The sequence below is a fragment of the Podarcis tiliguerta genome (genome assembly GCF_965153285.1).
Source record: "Podarcis tiliguerta genome assembly, chromosome: 5".
Taxonomy (NCBI): Eukaryota; Metazoa; Chordata; class Lepidosauria; order Squamata; family Lacertidae; genus Podarcis; species Podarcis tiliguerta.
The window spans coordinates 16542965-16562898 of record NC_139538.1 but is presented as its reverse complement, the minus strand read 5'-3'; the positions used below and the strand labels follow the sequence as shown (position 1 = coordinate 16562898).

The 19934-nt window shown below is 45.5% G+C and overlaps 1 protein-coding gene and 1 long non-coding RNA gene across 2 annotated transcripts in view; both read left to right on the top strand.

Annotated features, from left to right (window-relative positions):
• SERPINI1 (serpin family I member 1) overlaps window positions 1-15596 on the top strand; it is a 101831-nt gene extending 86235 nt beyond the window's left edge. Inside the window, exons 7-9 of the mRNA XM_083442390.1 lie at window positions 4157-4243; window positions 9477-9566; window positions 15226-15596. Of these exons, the coding sequence (XP_083298516.1) occupies window positions 4157-4243; window positions 9477-9566; window positions 15226-15302 (254 nt within the window). The 3' untranslated portion in view covers window positions 15303-15596. The remainder of the gene's footprint in view (window positions 1-4156; window positions 4244-9476; window positions 9567-15225) is intronic.
• Window positions 1-19934, top strand: part of LOC310678534 — a 241139-nt gene that overhangs the window by 129610 nt on the left and 91595 nt on the right. The gene's annotated exons all lie outside the window — the stretch shown is intronic.

The window sequence follows — 19934 nt, the reverse complement described above, 5'->3', positions numbered from 1 at the left end:
GGAGTGATAGGAGTTGGAATCCCAGAACATCTGGAGGCCCACAAATTGCCAGTGTCATACAGCATCCCTGCCCAGCCTCTGTATCATTGTCTCCAGTAAAGAAGAGCATTCCCAAAACAATCTGTTTACAGTCGTACCTTGGAATCCATTCCCAGAAGTCCGTTCGACTTCCAAAACGTTTGAAAACCAAATGGCAGCTTCTGATTGGCTGAAGGAAGCTCCTGCAGCCAATCAGAAACTATGGAAGCCCCACCAGACATTCGGGTTCTAAAAGAACGTTCACAATCGGGAACAATCACTTCCGATTTTGCGGCGTTTGGGAGCCAAAACGTCCGAGTTCCAGGGCGTTCAACAACCAAGGTATGACTGTACTGTCAAACACCCGGTTTAGGAAAGTTTCTCCTAAAGCCTTGCTGATAATCTTTTCTCTTCAGCCAGGTGTGGAGAACATTTTATAGCCCCTTCCCTTATGGACAGCCCTCTGAGGGCCACATGTCGGTAGTGTGTGGGGCCAGAGGCAAAAGTAGACAGGACAACAAATGTAGGCTAGTTTCTACTTACATGCCTCTTTGCAAGGCAAGCAAGAAGCATTATCAGAGTTCAGAGGTGCCCCAGTTCCACACAGCATTGGGGGAGCCCCTCGTGCGCACCTGATGTCACCTGTGATGTCATGCACATTGGGAGGAGGCAGAAAGGCCACAAAGAGGCCCAGCAATGCCCAATGCAGGGAGGCCCAACAAGGCCCTTCCACCACCAAGGGGAGGCCCAGCCCCTCAAGACTGATGGAGGCTCATCCCCGTACCACCTTACTTTGGGGGGCGGGCTAAAGTGTCCTCAGCCCCATAGAAAGTGTGTCAAGATTTCAAGGACAACTTCTAGCCAAGCAAAAGCGATGGCAAGGCCAGTGAGGCATGTGGCCTGGGGAAAGGGCCCAGGGTCAGATAGAGAGCCCTCAATGGTTGATTTCAACCCCTGGCTCTGAAGTTCCCTACTCCTGCCGTAAACTGAGAACCAGCAGCTGGGCGACAAGGGAAGCGGGTTTGCCTCCAGAACCAGCTTCCCAGAGGCATGTGGTTGCCTGGCCAGTGCCAGCAACAAAACTGTGGCCTCGGTTGCTCTTTGGTTTGATCCAGTAGAGCATTTCTGACTACTCCCACACCTTTATTTAGCTCCTTCAAAGTGCTGATGCAGCGAGCCCTAGGATTCGGCTGTGAAGCACAAAAATCAGCAGCTGCGTTGAACCGGCTTTGCATTTCATCCAAGAGACAAATTGTTTTCCTAGAGATTTATACTTTTCCTGCACCTTTACCTTATGAAAACCAGCAGGCGAACCTTAAACCCACAGACCTGTTTTTACGCGACCAAATTAACTCCTCCACCGTTTTAAAGATTAAGTTGTTTATAGAGGAACGTTGAGCATTAAGCATAGAGAAGATTAATGGGCTCCACAGCAGGGCTGTTAATTTTTCTGTGTGAGTAACCAAGGCATCCCAGGTGGTGGCGGAAAGGTTTGCTCACAGTTGGGTTTTATTGAATTAAGCACCCAGCAATAATTTCAAAGTACCATCTTTAAATTACTTAAGAGCTCTGGCTTGATGTGGTAAATGCAGTGCTTCATTTATTTTTGTTTCTCACAAAGGCTACTTTCCCTCTTTTTTAATTATTAGCAGGGTGAGAAAACAAAAAAGAAATGCAGGATTTTCCTCTCAGTCGTTTCTCCTCTAAGCGGGCTCAGGCATGCAAAACATGAGTGTATAAAATTGCAATTTTGATGCTCAGGCTGTTTTCCCAGTTTAGGGTCTGATGGGCAAATGTTTTGGTCTCATTTGTGTTCGCGCTGATGATTTGGGTTATGGGTGTCTGTTCAGCACACCTGGTTAAAAGAATTAGGTGACAGTGATGGAATAGACATTCTGCCTTCAATCCTGGAGTGCCACTGCCCATCAGAGTAGATGTTACTGGGCTAAAGGAATCATTGAATTGACTTGACATCAGTGCAACACGCTCCGTGGAGTTGCCCTTGAAGAGAGATTGATTGTTAAAGCTACAGCTTTAGATGTATGGTATAAATGTGGGCAGAGACAGAGACCATGTGCCTTTGAAGAGATCTGATGTGAGAGTGGTGGGTTGCTGGGGGTATTTTAGCTTAGCTTCCTCCACCTGCACTCAACCTGTATATCTGTAAATAAGGTAAAAGTAAAAAGGTAAAGGATTCCTGGATGGTTAAGTCCAGTCAAAGGCGACTATGGGGTTGCGGCGCTCATCTCACTTTCAGGCCGAGGGAGTCGGTGTTTGTCCTCAGACAGCTTTCCAGGTCATGTGGTCAGCAGGCCTAAACTGCTTTTGGCGCAATGGAACACCATGACAGAAGCCAGAGTGCATGGAAACCCTGTTTACCTTCCCCCTACAGTGGTACCTATTTATCTACTTGCACTGGTGTGCTTTCAAACTGCTATGTGGGCAGGAGCTGGAACCAAGCAACGGGAGCTCACCCCGTCGCAGGGATTTGAACTGCCAAACTTCTGATCGGCAAACCCAAGAGGCTCGGTGGTTTAGACCACAGTGCCACCCACGTCATCTGTAAATAAACTCAAACAGTACACATACTAAATCTCTGATGGTCTCTCTCAAGGGAAAGCCAAGCTCACAAGGTGTCCCTGAGAAGTGTGATCACTAGGAGAAACGGGGAGAGCATAAGCTAGCCAAGTGATCTAATTTGCACCTCCTGGAGCAACAACCAGATTAGAGTATAATTATCGTTTGCATTTTACACTTCTCTGAATTTTGCAATATAATCTAGGCTCAAAAAAGGACCAAAATCCATTATTATTATTTTTAAAAAATGTGCATTCTAGGATAAAATACACTTATAAATGTGTACATTGAGATAAAATACACACTTTGATGAAACACGTATGCAAGTACATACTTAAATATATATCTAAATATGAAATAACCTTTCACACACCCCTGATGCTATTTTATTAAATGAAGTATGGACACACACACACACACACACACAGAGAGAGAGAGAGAGAGAGAGAGAGAGAGAGTTGGAAATTGCTAATAGCTTTGCAGGGGAAAAGAACAGGTTGAAGATACAACATTTGAAACAAACGCAAGGTTTTAAAAGAAAGTAGTATAGATATGATTTAGTAATTAATTTTGCAAATAAGATGGATTAATCTTAAGACTTTATATTATTCTACCAAGCCCAAGAACTGCAAAATAAATCATTGGGTTTTTTTATTTCTGTTTCTCTTTCTTTTTCCACATATTTAATGTTTCATTGGTATGTGGGTGTTTTGAGCACACTGATAAAAAAATTAAGAGGAGGCCAGATTGGCAGTGAACCTAGGGTTACCTAAAAAGTAAGCTGCATACATAAATGTGTATATCAATAGAAATAACACATTGCATTGCTCTAGGCATACATTCAACAAAAGTGCGTACAAAATGTGCATATTCAGAGAAATCCACACAAGTGCATGCATATTTGTGTATATCAATGGTACACGCATGGGCCGTGCTTCAGAGAAGATGTTTAGGGTCAGCACAGATGGAAAGAGGCGAGCCCAGCTGTCTAGAAGAAGGGGTATGTACAATCCCTGATACATACAAAACACACACACACACAAAAATAAAGTGATGCAAAGTGATGCTGAAATGGAGTGAACAATGTCTGCGACTGGAAAAAATGAGAAACTATGACACACATCCACCCATCCCTACTTTTCCTCTGACCTTTGTTTCTCCTTTCTCTTCCTTTTTTTTAAATAATTTTTTTATTAGGTATTTTATACTTATATCAAGAAAGACAATAATAAAAGAAAAAGAAAAAAACAATACACAAATTCACCAAAAATACATCCACAATAGAAACTGAAATAAAAACAATATAACAATACAACATAAAAAACAAAAGTAAAAGCACACATCCAGATTTTATATCCACATCTTTCATTAGCTTATTTCCTCGACTTCCTCACACCTTCCTTTTTTGTATTCTAGTTCAAATTATCTAATTCAACAAATCCTCTCCCTCTTCTTCAATTTAATCTTTAATTTATCATAATACAATTTGATTTTCAATTTCCCATTTTAACGCATTAACACTTACTGTTCATATCATTCTTAATATTCCTTTCTCTTCCAGACAACAAAGAACTTCACCTTTCAAAAGCAGTTCACAAGTCTGTCTTCGAAGTGAATGAAGAAGGCTCAGAAGCTGCTGCTGCCTCAGGTTAGCACCTCCTCAAACTGTTGACTCAGTTACGGGAACCACTGCTATGCATCAGCAGGGTATACTGAATTGGAGCATAAGATGGGAGTTTAAAAGTTCTGGGTTCAGATTATAGCTTAGCCATGAGCTCTCTTGAATGGCTTTAAGCTACTGCCTCCACCTTGCTTCCTGATCTGTTGTATGGAATAATGACATGGGTGTAACTTGCTCAGAGAATCCTTGAGACCTCGTGGGCTTGGCCATTGTGCGAAGCAGAATGCTGGACTAGACAGCAGGGCATTGCAACGGAGCAAGCCAGAAAGCAAATCATGCCAGCACAAGTCTTTTGCATAGCTCAGTTGGCTAGAGCGTGCTGCTGATAACCCCAAGGTCACAGGTTTGATCCCCATATGAGACAGCTGCATATTCCTGCATCGCAGGGCATTGGATTAGATGAGCCTCAAGGTCCCTTCCATGCCTACAATTCTATGATTTTAAGGTCAACCCTGGATTGGGCCGAGGCAGCCTCACTGGGTCCACCCAGAGTGATCTGGGGCTGTTGGAAGGGAGAGCAGTCTGGCAGTGAAGATTTGGCATAGAGGAGAAGCTCAGGCAAGTTGTGTCACGGTCCAGTTCATAGGCGGTCAAAGTCCCGGCTGAGGATGTCGGGACCGGGGGCAAGATGGCAGGGTGGGAGCAGGAACGAGAATCCAGAAGTCCGAGGGTCAAGAAGCAAGGAGTCATGAAGTCAAGGGTCCAAGGGTCAAGAAGCAAGGAGTCACGAAGTCAAGGGTCCGAGGATGAGGAAGCAAGAAGCCAAATGCCGCATGGCAAGAAACATGTTGCTGTGGCAAAGAGCCAAAGGGAAATGCTGACCTTATATCCCTTCCCATCTCTTGCCACCAGGTGCTGTGAGTTACCAATCAGCCTCACCTGTGCGGCCGCGCCTTGCCTCTCCAGAACAAACTTAGGAAGGCCCCAGTCCTGCAAAGTCCTACTGGTCACAGGGCCTAGCTCCTGCACGCACACCTGACAAGCTGTGTGTCTCCTTCTTCCTGCCCCCAACTATGTGGTCAATTAGGGTTTTAAACACGCAGCGAAGAGGTAGCAGGGAGAAGTCTCAGCTGAGGCCCTAAATCATCAGAGGACCCCTGCACAGCTCTACTAGACATTAGATAATGGTCTGAGAGCTATTCATAAAGTTGGAACCTGTGCTCTGTTGCTGCTGTATAGCAAAATATTGGATTGGAGTCAGAACTTTTTGTTTCCAAGTAAGCTGGAAAGAGTGCAAGAATTCAGTTGCGTTTGGATAAAGGCATTGTATATGAATAAAGGGGGGGGGGACACCAGCTTTCTAACTGTTACGGAAGGACCAGATGGTAGAACTGTTTGATTGTCACTTGCAAATATTGGCTTTTCCCACCAGCAAATCATTTCTGTTTCTTCTGTGGTTTGACTTGATCTCCCCAGGTCCAATTATTTCATTAGGAGAAAAAGAAATAATCTTTGTGGCAAGCCCCCTGTACAGCTATAATTCTGGCTGAAAAACTGCTTTCCCCAAACTGTTCCAAGTGAGGATTACTCTCATGCCTGGGCATGCATGGACATTTTATTTACTCAGGTTTATTGTTGCTGGGTTTTTTTCACATATCAACTCAATAAAAGTTAATTGAAACCCCTGGAAAATGAAAAGCTCAAGGGAGCAGTCATAAAATATTTCCAAATTTTATTAAGATCAAACCCTGCCTCTCTACTAATATGTTCGGCCTACAATGTTCCTTTCGTGTCCCGGGTGTTAAAAATCAAATCTGCGTGCTGTTGGACCTCTACCTCAGGAATACAAATGTTCAGCCATTTCTGTCTGTTCTCCCCCAGTTCAGCCTCCTATTCAGCTCCTCAAAGTGCCTATCCATCTGTTATCTCCACCAGGACACCCTGGTTCTTCCTTGGCTATAGCTTCTGCAACAAAAACAGAGGTTTCCACTGGGACAAATAGGACTCGGTGCACATGGGACAGTGGTTCCCTGTTCACCAACTGGGAAGAAGCCCTATATAACGATGGTACATGAGACACCCTCCTATGGTGTGGGACAGAGTGTTGGTGAGGAAGGTGGGGGGGCACCTGTACCTGTGCCCACCTGCAGCCCCACCAACCTAGTGTCGGAATCTCCACTCGGCCAAGTTGATAAAGCCTCATCTTCGGGCCGAGTCTCCGGAATCGCCTCCGACGAATAATTAGCGACCTCAATCCTTTGATGAGGCTCCAAGGCACATTCTTCATCCAGCAGAGTTCCCAGCACAGGGGAGAGACGAGAGGTTTGGCTACATGCTATGCTTTATTTCTAAGCTATGCAGACAGCAAAAGAAAAGTACATCCTCTCTCTTCGAAAGCAAAGAGCAACTGAACAAAGGAACAAAGGAAACAGGAAACCACTAACGTCACATCCTGTCTGCTTTCCCGTGAGACTGGAAGGTCTCTGGAATGTAAACAGAGTCCTGTGACTCCAAGCAGCTGCTCAGTGAGAAACAGAAACGAACACCTAGTACATCCCCATCGTCATCCTGCCCACCCCAGTTCCAATGAATGGGAGCAACACCTCGCCTCTCACGCTGAGGCCAGCCATCCTGGAGCAAATCCTGCCCTTTGCCAAATCACCCTTCTCCCCCCCCCTTTCCCCCTGTGTTTTTCTTTTTCTTTTTTCTTTTGGCAAAGTAATAATCATAAATAAATAAGAATAGAAATATGCGCCCCACCACCAAGACCATTCCATTGTAACTATCCAACCTCCCACCTCTTGCGATGGTTTGACCCCTTGCTGTTTTAACTGTACAAATTCTACAAACACCTTCCATATCTCCTCAAAATCATTTCTCCTGTGTATTCCCCATCTTACTTTAATGGCACGTGTTAATTTATCATTAATAGCTATATCCCCACACCTCTTTATACCATCCTTGCATTTTATATTCTGCTTGCCCCTTCCACTTCCTAGCTGTCATAATTTGTGCAGCTGTCAATAAATTTGTGAGCATGTGCTTCGTAGCCTGAGTACCTTCCACCTCATCATAAATTGATAATAATGCTTCCTCTGGACTTTTGGTCAGCTTTAACCCAGCAATTTCTGTTATCTCCTTGAACACCCTTTGCCAGAAAAATGGTACATATTTACACCCCCACCACATGTGAACATAATTCCCGGTTTCCTGGCATCCCCTCCAACATAACACCAAATATTCCTTTGATTTAATCTGACTGGTGTTAGATAAGATCTCCAAACTAATTTATAATAATTTTATTTTATTCTTATAGGCAACATTTTCAACATATGATTCTCTCATATTTTCCCCCAGCTTTGACTATCTTTCTGCCCTGTAAATCACCCTTCTTAATTGGCGCTATCATTTTATTTTATTTTTTGTTTACTTTAGAACCACCCTTCTTCCATCATGGACCCCCAAGATAGTTCACATGTCATTCCTAGGCAGTCTCCCCATCCAGGCACTGACGTTTTTCAAACTTTGCTTTGATTCAGGAAGGCGGTGGTCTTATGTGCCTTTAAACCATCCTCTGGAACCATGGCTAAAGCATGCCACCATTAGCCCTTCAGCCAGGATCTGGAGGTGCAATCAGACGTGGGTTTCAAATCAAGGGTTAAGGGAAGCCCTTGTTAGCCTTGACCTTTATTAATGTTGGTGTTGACAGATTGCTTATCCATGCATAGTCAACTGGGTTGGTAGGAATTAGCTCCGCCCGACAAAACTGATTGGCAGGAGATTCAATTCAGTCTAAAGGACCTATCAGATTACATAGCACATAAACTCTTTATGCAGTTTGCTGGCACCATATTTGGTGGTTGCCACTAACTTAAGTGGCTCTCAATGGGGGATTAGGCAAATTCTTGACAGATAAATCTATCGGTGGTTATGGGTCATGATGACTATATGCAGCCTCCAGGTTGAGAAGCAACATCCCTCTGAAGACTACTTCCTATGGGGGAAAACAACAGCAGCAAGCAGGGTCTATTGCCCAGTTTGGGGGCTTCCAAGAGGCATCTATTTGGCCACTAAAAGACCAGGATGCTGGACTGCACCCAGCATTTTTCTTACGCCGTTAAGAAGAGCTGGGGAGAGTGACTCCGCCTTCATAAGGACAACGCTCCATTTGCTCACTGTGGTTAGCAGGGATCTAGCATCACGGGACGCAGGTGGCACTGTGGTCTAAACAACTGAGCCTCTTGGGCTTGCTGATGAGAAGGTTGGCGGTTTGAATCCCCGCGACGGGGTGAGCTCTTGTTGCTTGGTCCCAGCTCCTGCCAATCTAGCAGTTCGAAAGCACACCAAAAAGTGCAAGTAGATAAATAGGTACCACTCCGACACTCTGGTTTCACCAGAAGTGGCTTAGTCATGCTGTCCACATGACTCGGAAAAACTGTCTGCGGACAAACACCGGCTCCCTTGGCCTGTTAAGCAAGATGAGCCCCGCAACCTCAGAGTCGTCTGCGACTAGACTTAACTGTCAGGGGTCCTTTTAGCATCACATCTGCACCAACTCCTAAAGAAGAATCTTGTCTCTTGCTGAGGGTAAACACGGCAAAGTAAACACTGCACACAAAGTGGTGTGATTATTTCCAACCGTAAGCCCACAAGTCCTATGCACACTTAATGTCTGTAACCAGAGTAAGTCAACAAAAGTTTTGCAATAACCTATTCAAGAGCTTGCATTTTTTGGGGGCCCAAATGTTAGATTTCAAGGAAGGCCAGAGCAAGTTGCAGGAAATGACCACAGTCCGATAGAGCCAAGAGTGAATGGGTTTCCACGTTTGCCCAATGCATTCTGCCACTGCTTAGCATGTGGGTGGCGGGACTGTCGAACACAATGCATTTCCTAGGTTGAAAGGGAATGGCCATCATAACTCTCTTTCTCAAAGTTCTGCCTCTTTTGGTAAGTTATAAGCCGTTCCCCCAGCAGTGAGAAATAAATGGTGCCACTGCCAGTTGTTAATCATTCCCAGAGCATAACTCAGCACATCCATTTCTTTGCAAGTCTCTTTTCATTTTAAGACGAGATTGCTAGCTGTGTGTCTTGTTGACAGCCTGCGCTTGCACAGAAGAGTTGTGGTGTGTGTTTCTCCAGATTTCCCGTTTTGCGCTGTCTTTACATGTGTCCTTAATGGTGTGACACAGAAGAAGAGTGGGGGATACGAGGACATTGGTGGGATATTTCAAAGGTTGCCCCTTTGTCGTCTCTCCCCAGGAATGATAGCCATAAGCAGGATGGCCGTGCTGTACCCCCAAGTTATAGTGGATCATCCTTTTTTCTTTATGGTCAGGAACAGAAGAACAGGTGAGTGCATTCATCTCTTTTTTGAGTTCTTGTTACTCCTGTTGAATCCTCACCAGAATATTAAGAAGCTGCCTAAAGCCAGGAGAGATTATTTAACCAGATATCCCAGTATTATGATGCCTGCTCTGACGGGTGGGCCCTGTATGTTCGTAGAATAATAGAACTGTGGAGTTGGAATGGAGAGATGACTCTAAGAGTCGTCCAGTCCAGTCCCCTGAAATTCAGGAATCACAGAGGAGGGATCCCTGACAGGTGGCCATCCAACGTCTTTTTAAACACCTCCATTCCAGAGTCCACCACCATAGTCCATTCCACTATCAGACAGCTCTTACCTTCAGAAAGTTGTCATTTGACGGCTCCTAATAAATATGACAAGGGACGCGGGTGGCGCTGTGGGTTAAACCACAGAGCCGAGGACTTGATGATCAGAAGGTCAGCGGTTTGAATCCCCGCGACGGGGTGAGCTCCCGTTGCTTGGTCCCTGCTCCTGCCAACCTAGCAGTTCGAAAGAACGTCAAAGTGCAAGTAGATAAATAGGTACCGCTCTGGCGGGAAGGTAAACGGTGTTTCCGTGAGCTGCTCTGGTTTGCCAGAAGGGGCTTAGTCATGCTGGCCACATGACCCGGAAGCTGTACGCCGGCTCCCTCAGCCAGTAAAGCGAGATGAGCGCCGCAACCCCAGAGACGTCCATGTCTGGACCTAATGGTCAGGGGTCCCTTTACCTTTACCTAATAAATATGACATGATGATCACCTCCTCCCACATAGGCATGCCCAAACCTTAAGATCATTTTCAGATGCCCTGATATTAGCATTGCACCAAGTGAAGTGAGCCAGGTCGCCACCTAGGAGAGGGCCTTTTCAGGAGTGGCCCTGCAGCTGTGGAATAGCCCCCCTAGAGAGGCTTGTCTAGCACTTTCTCTATGGTCTTTTCATCATCAGTTGAATAAGACTTTGTTATTCACCCAGATTTCTTAATTGTGGCTCAAACAAACTTTGGGTTGTTGTGACCTAGGGCAGTTTAATTTGGGTTGTAAAAGTGCATATGCGCTCTCCATTTGCAAGAAAAGTTACATGATTTTTTTTAAATGCTTAGTATTATTTCCAGTTATTAACACCTTGTATTTTTAGCATCGTCACAAACAAGACAATGTACAAAATATTAATAACTGAAGCTGTCACTATTTTTTTTTAAGCCACTCGGTGTATAATTATTGATGAGTGTTTATATACATTTAATTAATTATAATGATGGGGTTTTCTGACTTGTTCTCCTCCAGCAGAACATGCAATTTGTCATGCTGGTGCAAGCCTCCTAAATATAGGCTGAGCCTGCAGTTCTGTAATGAGTGTCTTGAGTGCCATAGTGGCCTCCCAGAAGCAAATTGGCTCTCCAGTCCCCTGTACACACATCCCAAAAGACAATTCTGCTTCTCTCAACACATCTGTTTCGGGGGACGGCGGCAGGGGAAATAATATATGAAATGGCTGTAAGACAATTTAAACTTCTAATTGCTGCTTTTCATTTATTTATTTTATTTTTAAAAATGTATATCTTGCTTTTCATTGTCAAGGTCTCAAAGCAGCTTATAGTGATTTAAAAAAAAATATCACAATTTAAAAACAAAGATGAAAGCTCCAAAACAGAGAGACCTCGGAAAGTTAAAATGTCAACAGAAACCATCAGGAGTTATTTATTTTTAAAATATTTTATTGGAAATTTTATTTACAACATAACATAAACCCCCCACCCCCTCATACAGAAATCCACCCTCAATAAACATGAACATAACATACAATGGGCATAACATACAACAATACAAACAACCAAATAAAAGACTTCCTTTATCCTGTATCTGGCCTCCTTATTTACTTCTTATAAACTGTTTCCTCTATGAATAATTATTAAGAGTTTTCTGATTATAACTTAAATATCCTCAAAGTCTCCTGCAGACATTAATCGAAACAAATCCAGGTATGTATTTTAGGGCACTGGTTTGTGAAGTATTCTCTGCATTTCCCCCATGCTTTTTGAAACTCTTGTTTGAAACACCAGAGAAGCATTTGTGATGGCAGAGGCCTCTTGAAATAAAAGCAGGTTTAAAGCAGGTATCTGAAACTCAACAAGACTAGTGCCTGTCTGACTTCTAGTGGGAGGCTGTTCCACAGGCTTGGACCCTCAGCACTAGAAGCATGACTTCTCATTAGCATGAGTCGTGCTTCCGTTCCATGGGGGAGCGCTATCTTGTCCCTCCAGACAATCTCTGCTGTATAGCTCAATTGGTTGGAGCATGGTGCTGATAGTAGCAAGGTTGCAGCTTGATCCCCCTACGGGGCAGCTGCGTATTCCTGCATTGCAGGGGTTGGACTAAATCAGGCATAGGCAAACTCGGCCCTCCAGATGTTTGGGGACTACGACTCCCATCATCCCTAGCTAACAGGACCAGTGGTCAGGGATGATGGGAATTGTAGTCTCAAAACGACTGGAGGGCCGAGTTTGCCTATGCCTGGACTAGATGATCCTTCCACCTCTACAATTCAGTGATTCTCTGATCTCAACGACTGGCTTGATGTTTCCCCCCAGCAGCAGCAAAAAACAACACCACACCCTGATAGTGTATATAGAACTCATTTATTTGTATAAAATAGAATTACTTGTGGGAAGCCATTCTTAGGATGGTGAGAGCCACTGCCAGTTTGCAAGAGCGAGCCAGCGTTTTGACTCCCTTGTGGCCTAGCTTGAAAGATGCATGCAGCTGTCCTCCTTTCATCCAGTATCAGAGGCGGTTTGCTTCTGAAAATGAGTTTCTGGGAACTGCAAGCGCGGGGAGTGCCATTGTGCTCATGTCCTGCTTTGAGGCTTCCCATTGGCTACTTGTGAGGACAGAATGCTGGACTAGGCAGACCTCTGGCCTGAACCAGCAGAGCCGCTCTTATGTTCTCATAATATGCTGCACCTTTTGAGTCTTATCCCACTCGTCAGTATTGCAGCAGAATACTAAAACTTTGAACCGAGAGTACCCAGTCCACCAGTATGATCAGTTATTCATGTGTTGGACAGGAGTGGTGAGAACTGCCTGCTATCTAACAAAACAGATTGATTTAAGAGTATATGGAGTTTTCTTCGCCTATAGTCTTGGGAAGAAGCAACAGCCGAATGGTAGAGCACAGGCTTTGCATGCAGGATGTTTCAGATTCAATCCCCAACAGCGCCAATTAAAATTACAGCATTGGGTAGCAGGACTGGGGTAAGATCTGTTCTGCACACGACTCAGGAGAACTGCTAGGCAAGATGGACCAGTGGTCAGACTAAGACAGCTTTGTATGTTTCCTAGCAAATGATGCAATGATACCTATGTAGTGGCCTATCTGTATCTCCCACATAAAATCAAAGGAAGCATACTGAGATTCCTGCATTGCAGGGAATTGGACAAAATGAGCCTTGGGGTCCCTTCTGACTCAACAATTCCATGATTTTGTGTCCATGTTAGACTTTGCCCATTTTAGCCCTTTTGCAAACATTATGTCCATTGTACATTGACTATCCTAGAGATTGAATTGATGGGTCTGGTGGATGTGATCAACACTTCCCTCTACTCCAGGCATAGGCAACCTCGGCGCTCCAGATGTTTTGGGACTACAACTCCCATGATCCCTAGCTAACAGGACCAATGGTCAGGCTTGATGGGAATTGTAGTCCCAAAACATCTGGAGCGCCGAGTTTGCCTATGCCAAACCAGTCCATAATTGGATTGTTTTGGGCATATTGTGGTGTTCGGCATCTTTTTTTAAAAAAAATCCGCTTCTCAAACAAACAAATGCTGTTTTTTTGCAGCTGGCCTTACAAAAAGATGTGGTGCAATACAGTATAAATTTTAAAACAGAGTGCATCAGCTTCAAATTTTTACAAATCCCGATAGCTGTGGGAAACTATCTGTTAACTTTCCAGCAGCTCCCATAAGTCTCTCATCGGTTATGAAATTGAGCCATAAAAGAAGACCAGATAATTGAGCAATTCTCCACCTACCGCATGCATAGTTCTCTAGTGGATGGAGAATTCTTCTATCCGACATGCGAAGTGGTAAGAAATTTGACTCATTCTGCATTTAAAGGCAACCGTACCTAATTCACGCTTTCTGAAAGGCTATGCAACCAAAACGCAGTCATCCTTTGAAATTTGGACTGCACCAAATTCTGCAGTGCTGTTCTCCCGCCGGGTAACATGTACAAAAATGTGTGTGCTAGGATGAAATGTGCATAAAATGCATATATTGTCAGGGGCGGTATACCCAAAATACTTTATTAGGGAAAGTGCTTTGCAGAAATTCACACTAAAATGGGAACTTTTGATTTGATTTGATTTTTTAAAATGCAGATTGATATAGAGATGTGGGGAACAGAATTTAGGACTAGAAAAAATGAGAAACCAGAATGGATAGATTTGCTCACATCCACACAATACCACACTTAATGGCCATGAAGCAGCCAGGGCTCAGCCAGCTGTGCCAAGGTTGGCATTAATTCCCCAAATTGAGGCTTTCTGGGGGTTTGGCAAGGGCAGGACCAGAGGAGAGGGGGCCTGGGGTGAATCCTAAGCCCATTCAGCTCAGCCATGAGACCTGAAGGCTTGTTTAAAGATTTGTTTTGACACTATTTAGGCAGAACAGGAGCGGCAGCCCCACCACTGAACAGGGTCTGGTGTAACTTTACACCAGCTTACCGTATTTTTCGCTCTATAGGATGCACCGGACCGTAGGACAAACCAGACCATAGGAGGGGGGGAGAACGGGGGGGGGATTCTCCCCCTCTCTGTGCAGCGCCCCTTCAGCGAAGCGGTAGGGGAAACGGAGCCCCTTCCATTTCTCCTCCCGCTTCGCTGAAGGGGCGCTGCGCAGAGAGGGAAAACTCCAGCAAAGCGAAGCCTGGAGAGCAAGAGGGATTGGTGTGCATCGACCCCTCTCACTCTCCAGTCTTCAGGCGGCTATTCGCAAGCCTTCAGAGCGCAGCGAGAACTCCTGCTGCACTCCGAAGGCTTGCGGATAGCTGCCTGAAGTCCCCGGAGCGCAGCGGGAGTTTGCGCTGCGCTCCGGGGGCTTCAGGGGGCTTCAGCAAAAGCAACGCGAAGCCTCCGGAGCGCGGGGGGGAGCTCTCCCTCTGCACTTCGGAGGCTTCGCGTTGCTATCGCTGAAGCCAAGGAGCCTGCATTCGCTCCATAGGCTGCACACACATTTCCCCTTAATTTTTGGAGGGGGGAAAGTGCATCCTATAGAGTGAAAAATACGGTAACTTAGGCAAGCTTGCATTACGTCAGCTTCTTGTGCATAGGATTGTCCATTTTGTCTGCGCAGCTCAGTATTGTCCACACTGACTGGCAGCAGCTCTCCGGGGACTCAAGCAGCAGACATTCCCAGCCCCGAGAGACCCCCGGGTATAGGGCGGTGTATAAATTCAACAATTCAATAAAATGCCAAAGGTTTGAACCTGGGACCTTTTGCAAAAAAAGCAGAGACTCTACCACTGAGCTATTTTATCCATGGGTTTTCCAGACTTGAATCCATACATTTTGAAAGATGCAGCAAACGTCCCGTCTCCCCCCGCTTGCCCTCCTTCTGATGCCTTTTCCTCCTTTGTACATCTCTCTCTTTTTCTCTCCCCTTTAGGTACCATCGTTTTCATGGGGAGAGTGATGCACCCAGAAGCGATGAATACAAGCGCTCACGACTTTGAAGAACTGTAATATCCCCACAAGGCTCGCCAAACCCACCCACACACAAAAGAAAATAAGCACACTGAGATTGCAGTCGATGTATTTAAGATTTGCCGTGTGATTTGTTTGTTTCTTTTTTGCATTGTTACATTCGAGGCACGGTTTGAACGGAAGGGAGGGGGGAAAAGGAAAACCAGCTTCCAGATCTTAACTTCAGCTAGAAATTGCAGACCACGGCTGTGGAAGAAAAGCTTTCAGTATTAAAGTAAATGTCGTCCTTGTGATACCTTGTGTTGTTCCTTTAAAATAAAAACCGTAACCATGTCAGCGGCCGCACTTTCTGTCTCGTTGAACTGTAATGCAGTTGTCCCCAAATTCTGTACTGCAGTAACTTCCTGTGCTGTGGAGAAACTAATTGGATACTAGGAGAAATAATTAAAGAAGGGGCAGCTGATAATATTTTTGGGAGCCAAAGAGCCACATTCCCCATTGGCAAGCTCTCTAGGGGCCACATGGCAAGTGTGGGTGTTGTCATGTCATACTCTCTTGCAGACACAAACACACACAAAGTGTACACAGGCAGATCAGCTGAGGAGGAGAGCTTGCTCCCTTTCAGCTCATCAAATGATCTATTTGATGACTAGGGAAGGGTGCAGTTTTCATTCCCGTCAGGGTGCTGCCCCCACCCCAGTCTGCTTTATTGCATTTTTATTTTTACTACCATCATTGAAATTGGTAGGTGCTGAAGTGGGGCAGAAAAATTGTTTCGGGTTGCTGAATTGGGAGTTAGCCCGTCCTGTGAGTCCTCCTGTGGGGAGGATTTCAGGGTCAGTGGTCCCCAGAATGTTTTGGGGCATTCTGCAGAGGAGAGGCAGAGCTAATAAAGGCCTCGCTTCTATTGTCCATATTTATTTTTTCCCAGAATACCGCAGGACGACAGCCTCCTTCATGTGTTGAATGGAGTTGAATGGAGCTGCATTGTTGCGGCGCTAACCCCTTGAAGGTCATGTGACTGCATCGGCCCCTCCCACCACAGGATTCTCAAGTGTGTGCAAGGCCTAATTACATAGGATTTCCTTTGCAGGCGGCCACACCTAATGTTTGGAGGACAGAGCTGGTGATGCTCAGGAGTGTAACCAGCCAAGTTGTACTTAGAGTAGACGCGTAGAAATTAATGGGCATAAGCTAATCGTGCCTGTTATTTTCATTGGGTCTACTCTGAGTAGGGCTAACATTGGCTACCACCCTAAAGCTGTTTTGTGCTGTAGCATCACTCTGAGGTTATCTAATTTAAAACAATAAAGGAGCAACTGCTCTTAAATGGTGGTCTGACTGACCACCTTGTCTTTTGAGTCAGCATTCCAGGCTTGTTTCTTTCCCATGAGGAAGCATGCCAAAATCATAGATTAATGCAAAGACCTGAAAAGGGTGTTGGAAACACATCTCTGAAGGAAATTCTTACTCAATCTCAAGGTTAATTTTCCAGGATGTAGGATTGATATGTGCCTGACATTTTAATTCCATACATAGAGAGAGAGAGAGAGAGGGGTCTTCAGATTTTAGAATTTTGGGAACTGCTGTAATGTAACGGCTCTGCCAGCTTGAAATTGAGTAGCTGCTCTTGTAAATGGCAAAACTTCATAATCAATACGAGAAAGTTAATAATTTATCAGGTTTTAACGTGGTTCCTTCTTGCAAGCAGATTTACAGGAATTCATGTGATGCCTTCTGCGACGCTGTGGGTTGCTTGCGAATGTAGCAAATGAGCATTGCAATAGCACTTTGCTTCAGTTGTGTAACTAGAACACTGGTCCCAATCCAGGTACAGATTTTTGTGCAACCTTACACATGTATACTCAGAAATCAGTTCCGTAGTGTTCAGAGGAACTTACTCCTAAGTTAACCACATACACAGTTGCAGCCTTAGTCTTGCTGGGTTATATTCAATGAAGTCGCCTGATTGGTGCAAGGAAGGACCTCATCCTGCACAGTGTGACTTCTTTTTATTTCCCTCTCTGTCTGCTCCCCTAGCCCTTAGGAGCAGCTTTGGGGAGGTGCAAGGAAAGGATGAGAGGAAGACCCATTGTGCAATGGGATGAGTTCATTGGATATAGCCCATTGAAAGCAACGGGGCACGTGTTGAAGGCTAGCTTTGTTTGCATTGATTTTCAATGGGGCTTGGTTGCCACCGACGTTGGCAGTGCCCATAGCTTTAATTCTCCTTGTGGTTGAATGATTGCTGGTAACAGCATGTCTGGCACAAATGCACGAGCATGTAGAACTTGGCTATTCCTTCCTCCCATTGCTAGCATTCCTGCATGTAACTTGCCGTTTTTTGTTTCTGAGAACATTAAACTCATTCAAATGCAGGTGCAGTGATGCTTGTGAAGAGTGACTATGATACAGATTACAAGAAAAACCTGGCCGATGTAAAGCAAGGGATGTGAAACCTTTTACAGCCCGAGGGCCTCAATCCCTTCTAAGCAACTTTATAGAGGCTACAAGCCAATGGTGTGGGGGGCCAGTGGAAAAGGTGGGTGGAGTAATGGATGTAAAATTTACCTTTGGATAGTAGTCTTGCCTTGGTCAGACCACACCTGGAATACTGTGTCTAATTCTGGGCACCACAATCAGTGGCATAGCATGGGGGTGCAGGGGGGGGCCGGCCGCAACATCTGGGGGGGGGCGCTCGCACTCGCAGCTCTCTGCCCCTACCTGGCTCACTCACTCTCTCTCACTGCAGTGCTGGCTGTGCAAATCCGATCCGAGCCGCTGGGTCGCCGCCCACTGTGGAGGGGGGGGGGTGCCAGGCATGCGGTGCGGTGCGGTGCGGAGAGAGAGCGAGGGACTATCTGGGGGAGGGACAGTGCAGCGGGGGGCGCAAATTACTTGCCTTGCCCCGGGTGCTGACAACCCACGCAACGCCACTGACCACAATTTAAGAAGGATGTTGACAAGCTGGAATGTGCGCAACCAAGAGGGTCTCAAAACCAGGCCTTATGAGGAATGGTTGAAGGAACTGGGTATGTTTAGCCTGGAAAGGAGGAGACTGAGAGACGATAGCCATTTACAAATATCTTAAGGGCTGTCACATGGAAGAGGGAACAGGCTTGTTTTCTCCTGCTCTGGAGGGTAGAACTCAAACCAATGGCTTCAAATTGCAAAGAAAGGAGATTCCAACTAAACATCAGGAAAACCTTTCTAACAGTAAGAGTGGTTTGACAGTGGAACGGTCTCCCACAGGAGGTTGTGGACTCCCTCGGAGGCTTTTAAGCAGAGGTTGAATGGCCATCTGTCCTGGATGCTTTAGCTGAGATTCCTGCAGGGAGTTGGACTGGATGACCCTTGGGATCCCTTCCAATTCTGTGATTCTACACACACTCACAGACAGTCCTCTGTGTTTTTCATTCATACAAGCAAGGGTTCAAAGACACATTCCAGGCAAATGAAAAGTACCGTATGAAGCAGGGCTATTGAGGGGTGTGGTCTGGGGAAAGAGGTGTGGCCAGATAGGTTTGCAGGGCCACAGGCTCCCCACCTCTGAAGCACAGTACCTTGGGTGCCTATCCTGTGTATGATGAAGTGACTTCAGTGGGACTTAAATGTGAGTTAACATGCATAGGATTGGGAAAGCATAATAGCCACCCCCGGCCACTTCCCATTATTTACCATTCACTAACTTATGCTGTACAGGACACTGCCCTAGACTGATTTAAAGGATGGGGTAGAAGGCAGAGGGACGCAGGTGGCATTGTGGGTTAAACCACAGAGCCTAGGACTTGCCGATCAGAAGGTCGGTGGTTCGAATCCCCGTGACGGGGTAAGCTCCCGTTGCTCGGTCCCTGCTCCTGCCGAACTAGAAGTTCGAAAGCACGTCAAAGTGCAAGTAGATAAATAGGTACCGCTCTGGCAGGAAGGTAAACGGCATTTCTGTGCACTGCTCTGGTTCGCCAGAAGCGGCTTAGTCATGCTGGCGACATGACCCGGAAGCTGTTTGCGGACAAACGCCAGCTCCCTCGGCCTATAGAGCGATATGAGCGCTCAACTCCAGAGTCGTCCGCGATTGGACCTAACAGGAGTATCTTTACTTTTACCTTTAACTAATGCTACTCATACAGATCTATTGCTTTCTGCCAATCAATGAAGCTGTTGCTTAGGGGGAACACACAAATATAATACAGTGGTACCTCGGGTTAAGTACTTAATTTGTTCTGGAGGTCCATTCTTAACCTGAAACTGTTCTTAACCTGAAGCACCACTTTAGCTAATGGGGCCTCCTGCTGCTGCCACGCCGCCGGAGCACGATTTCTGTTCTCATCCTGAAGCAAAGTTCTTAACCTGAAGCACTATTTCTGGGTTAGCAGAGTCTGTAACCTGAAGCGTATATAACCTGAAGCGTATGTAACCCGAGGTACCACTGTATATTGGTGCTTGGATCATGCAGACTTAACAACAGAACATGCACACCCAGATACACCCCTCTATCTTTTCCTTCCTTTTAAAAGCAATTGTTATTGTTATTCTTGATAATACCCTTCTATAGGGAACAGGACAGCAATCTAGGTGTTTGCAAGCATAAGGGAGCCCACTGCTATTCACAGAAAGAGAGAGGACAAATTGCAGCAGTCAATACCTAAGCCCTGTGAAATGATTACTGCCTCC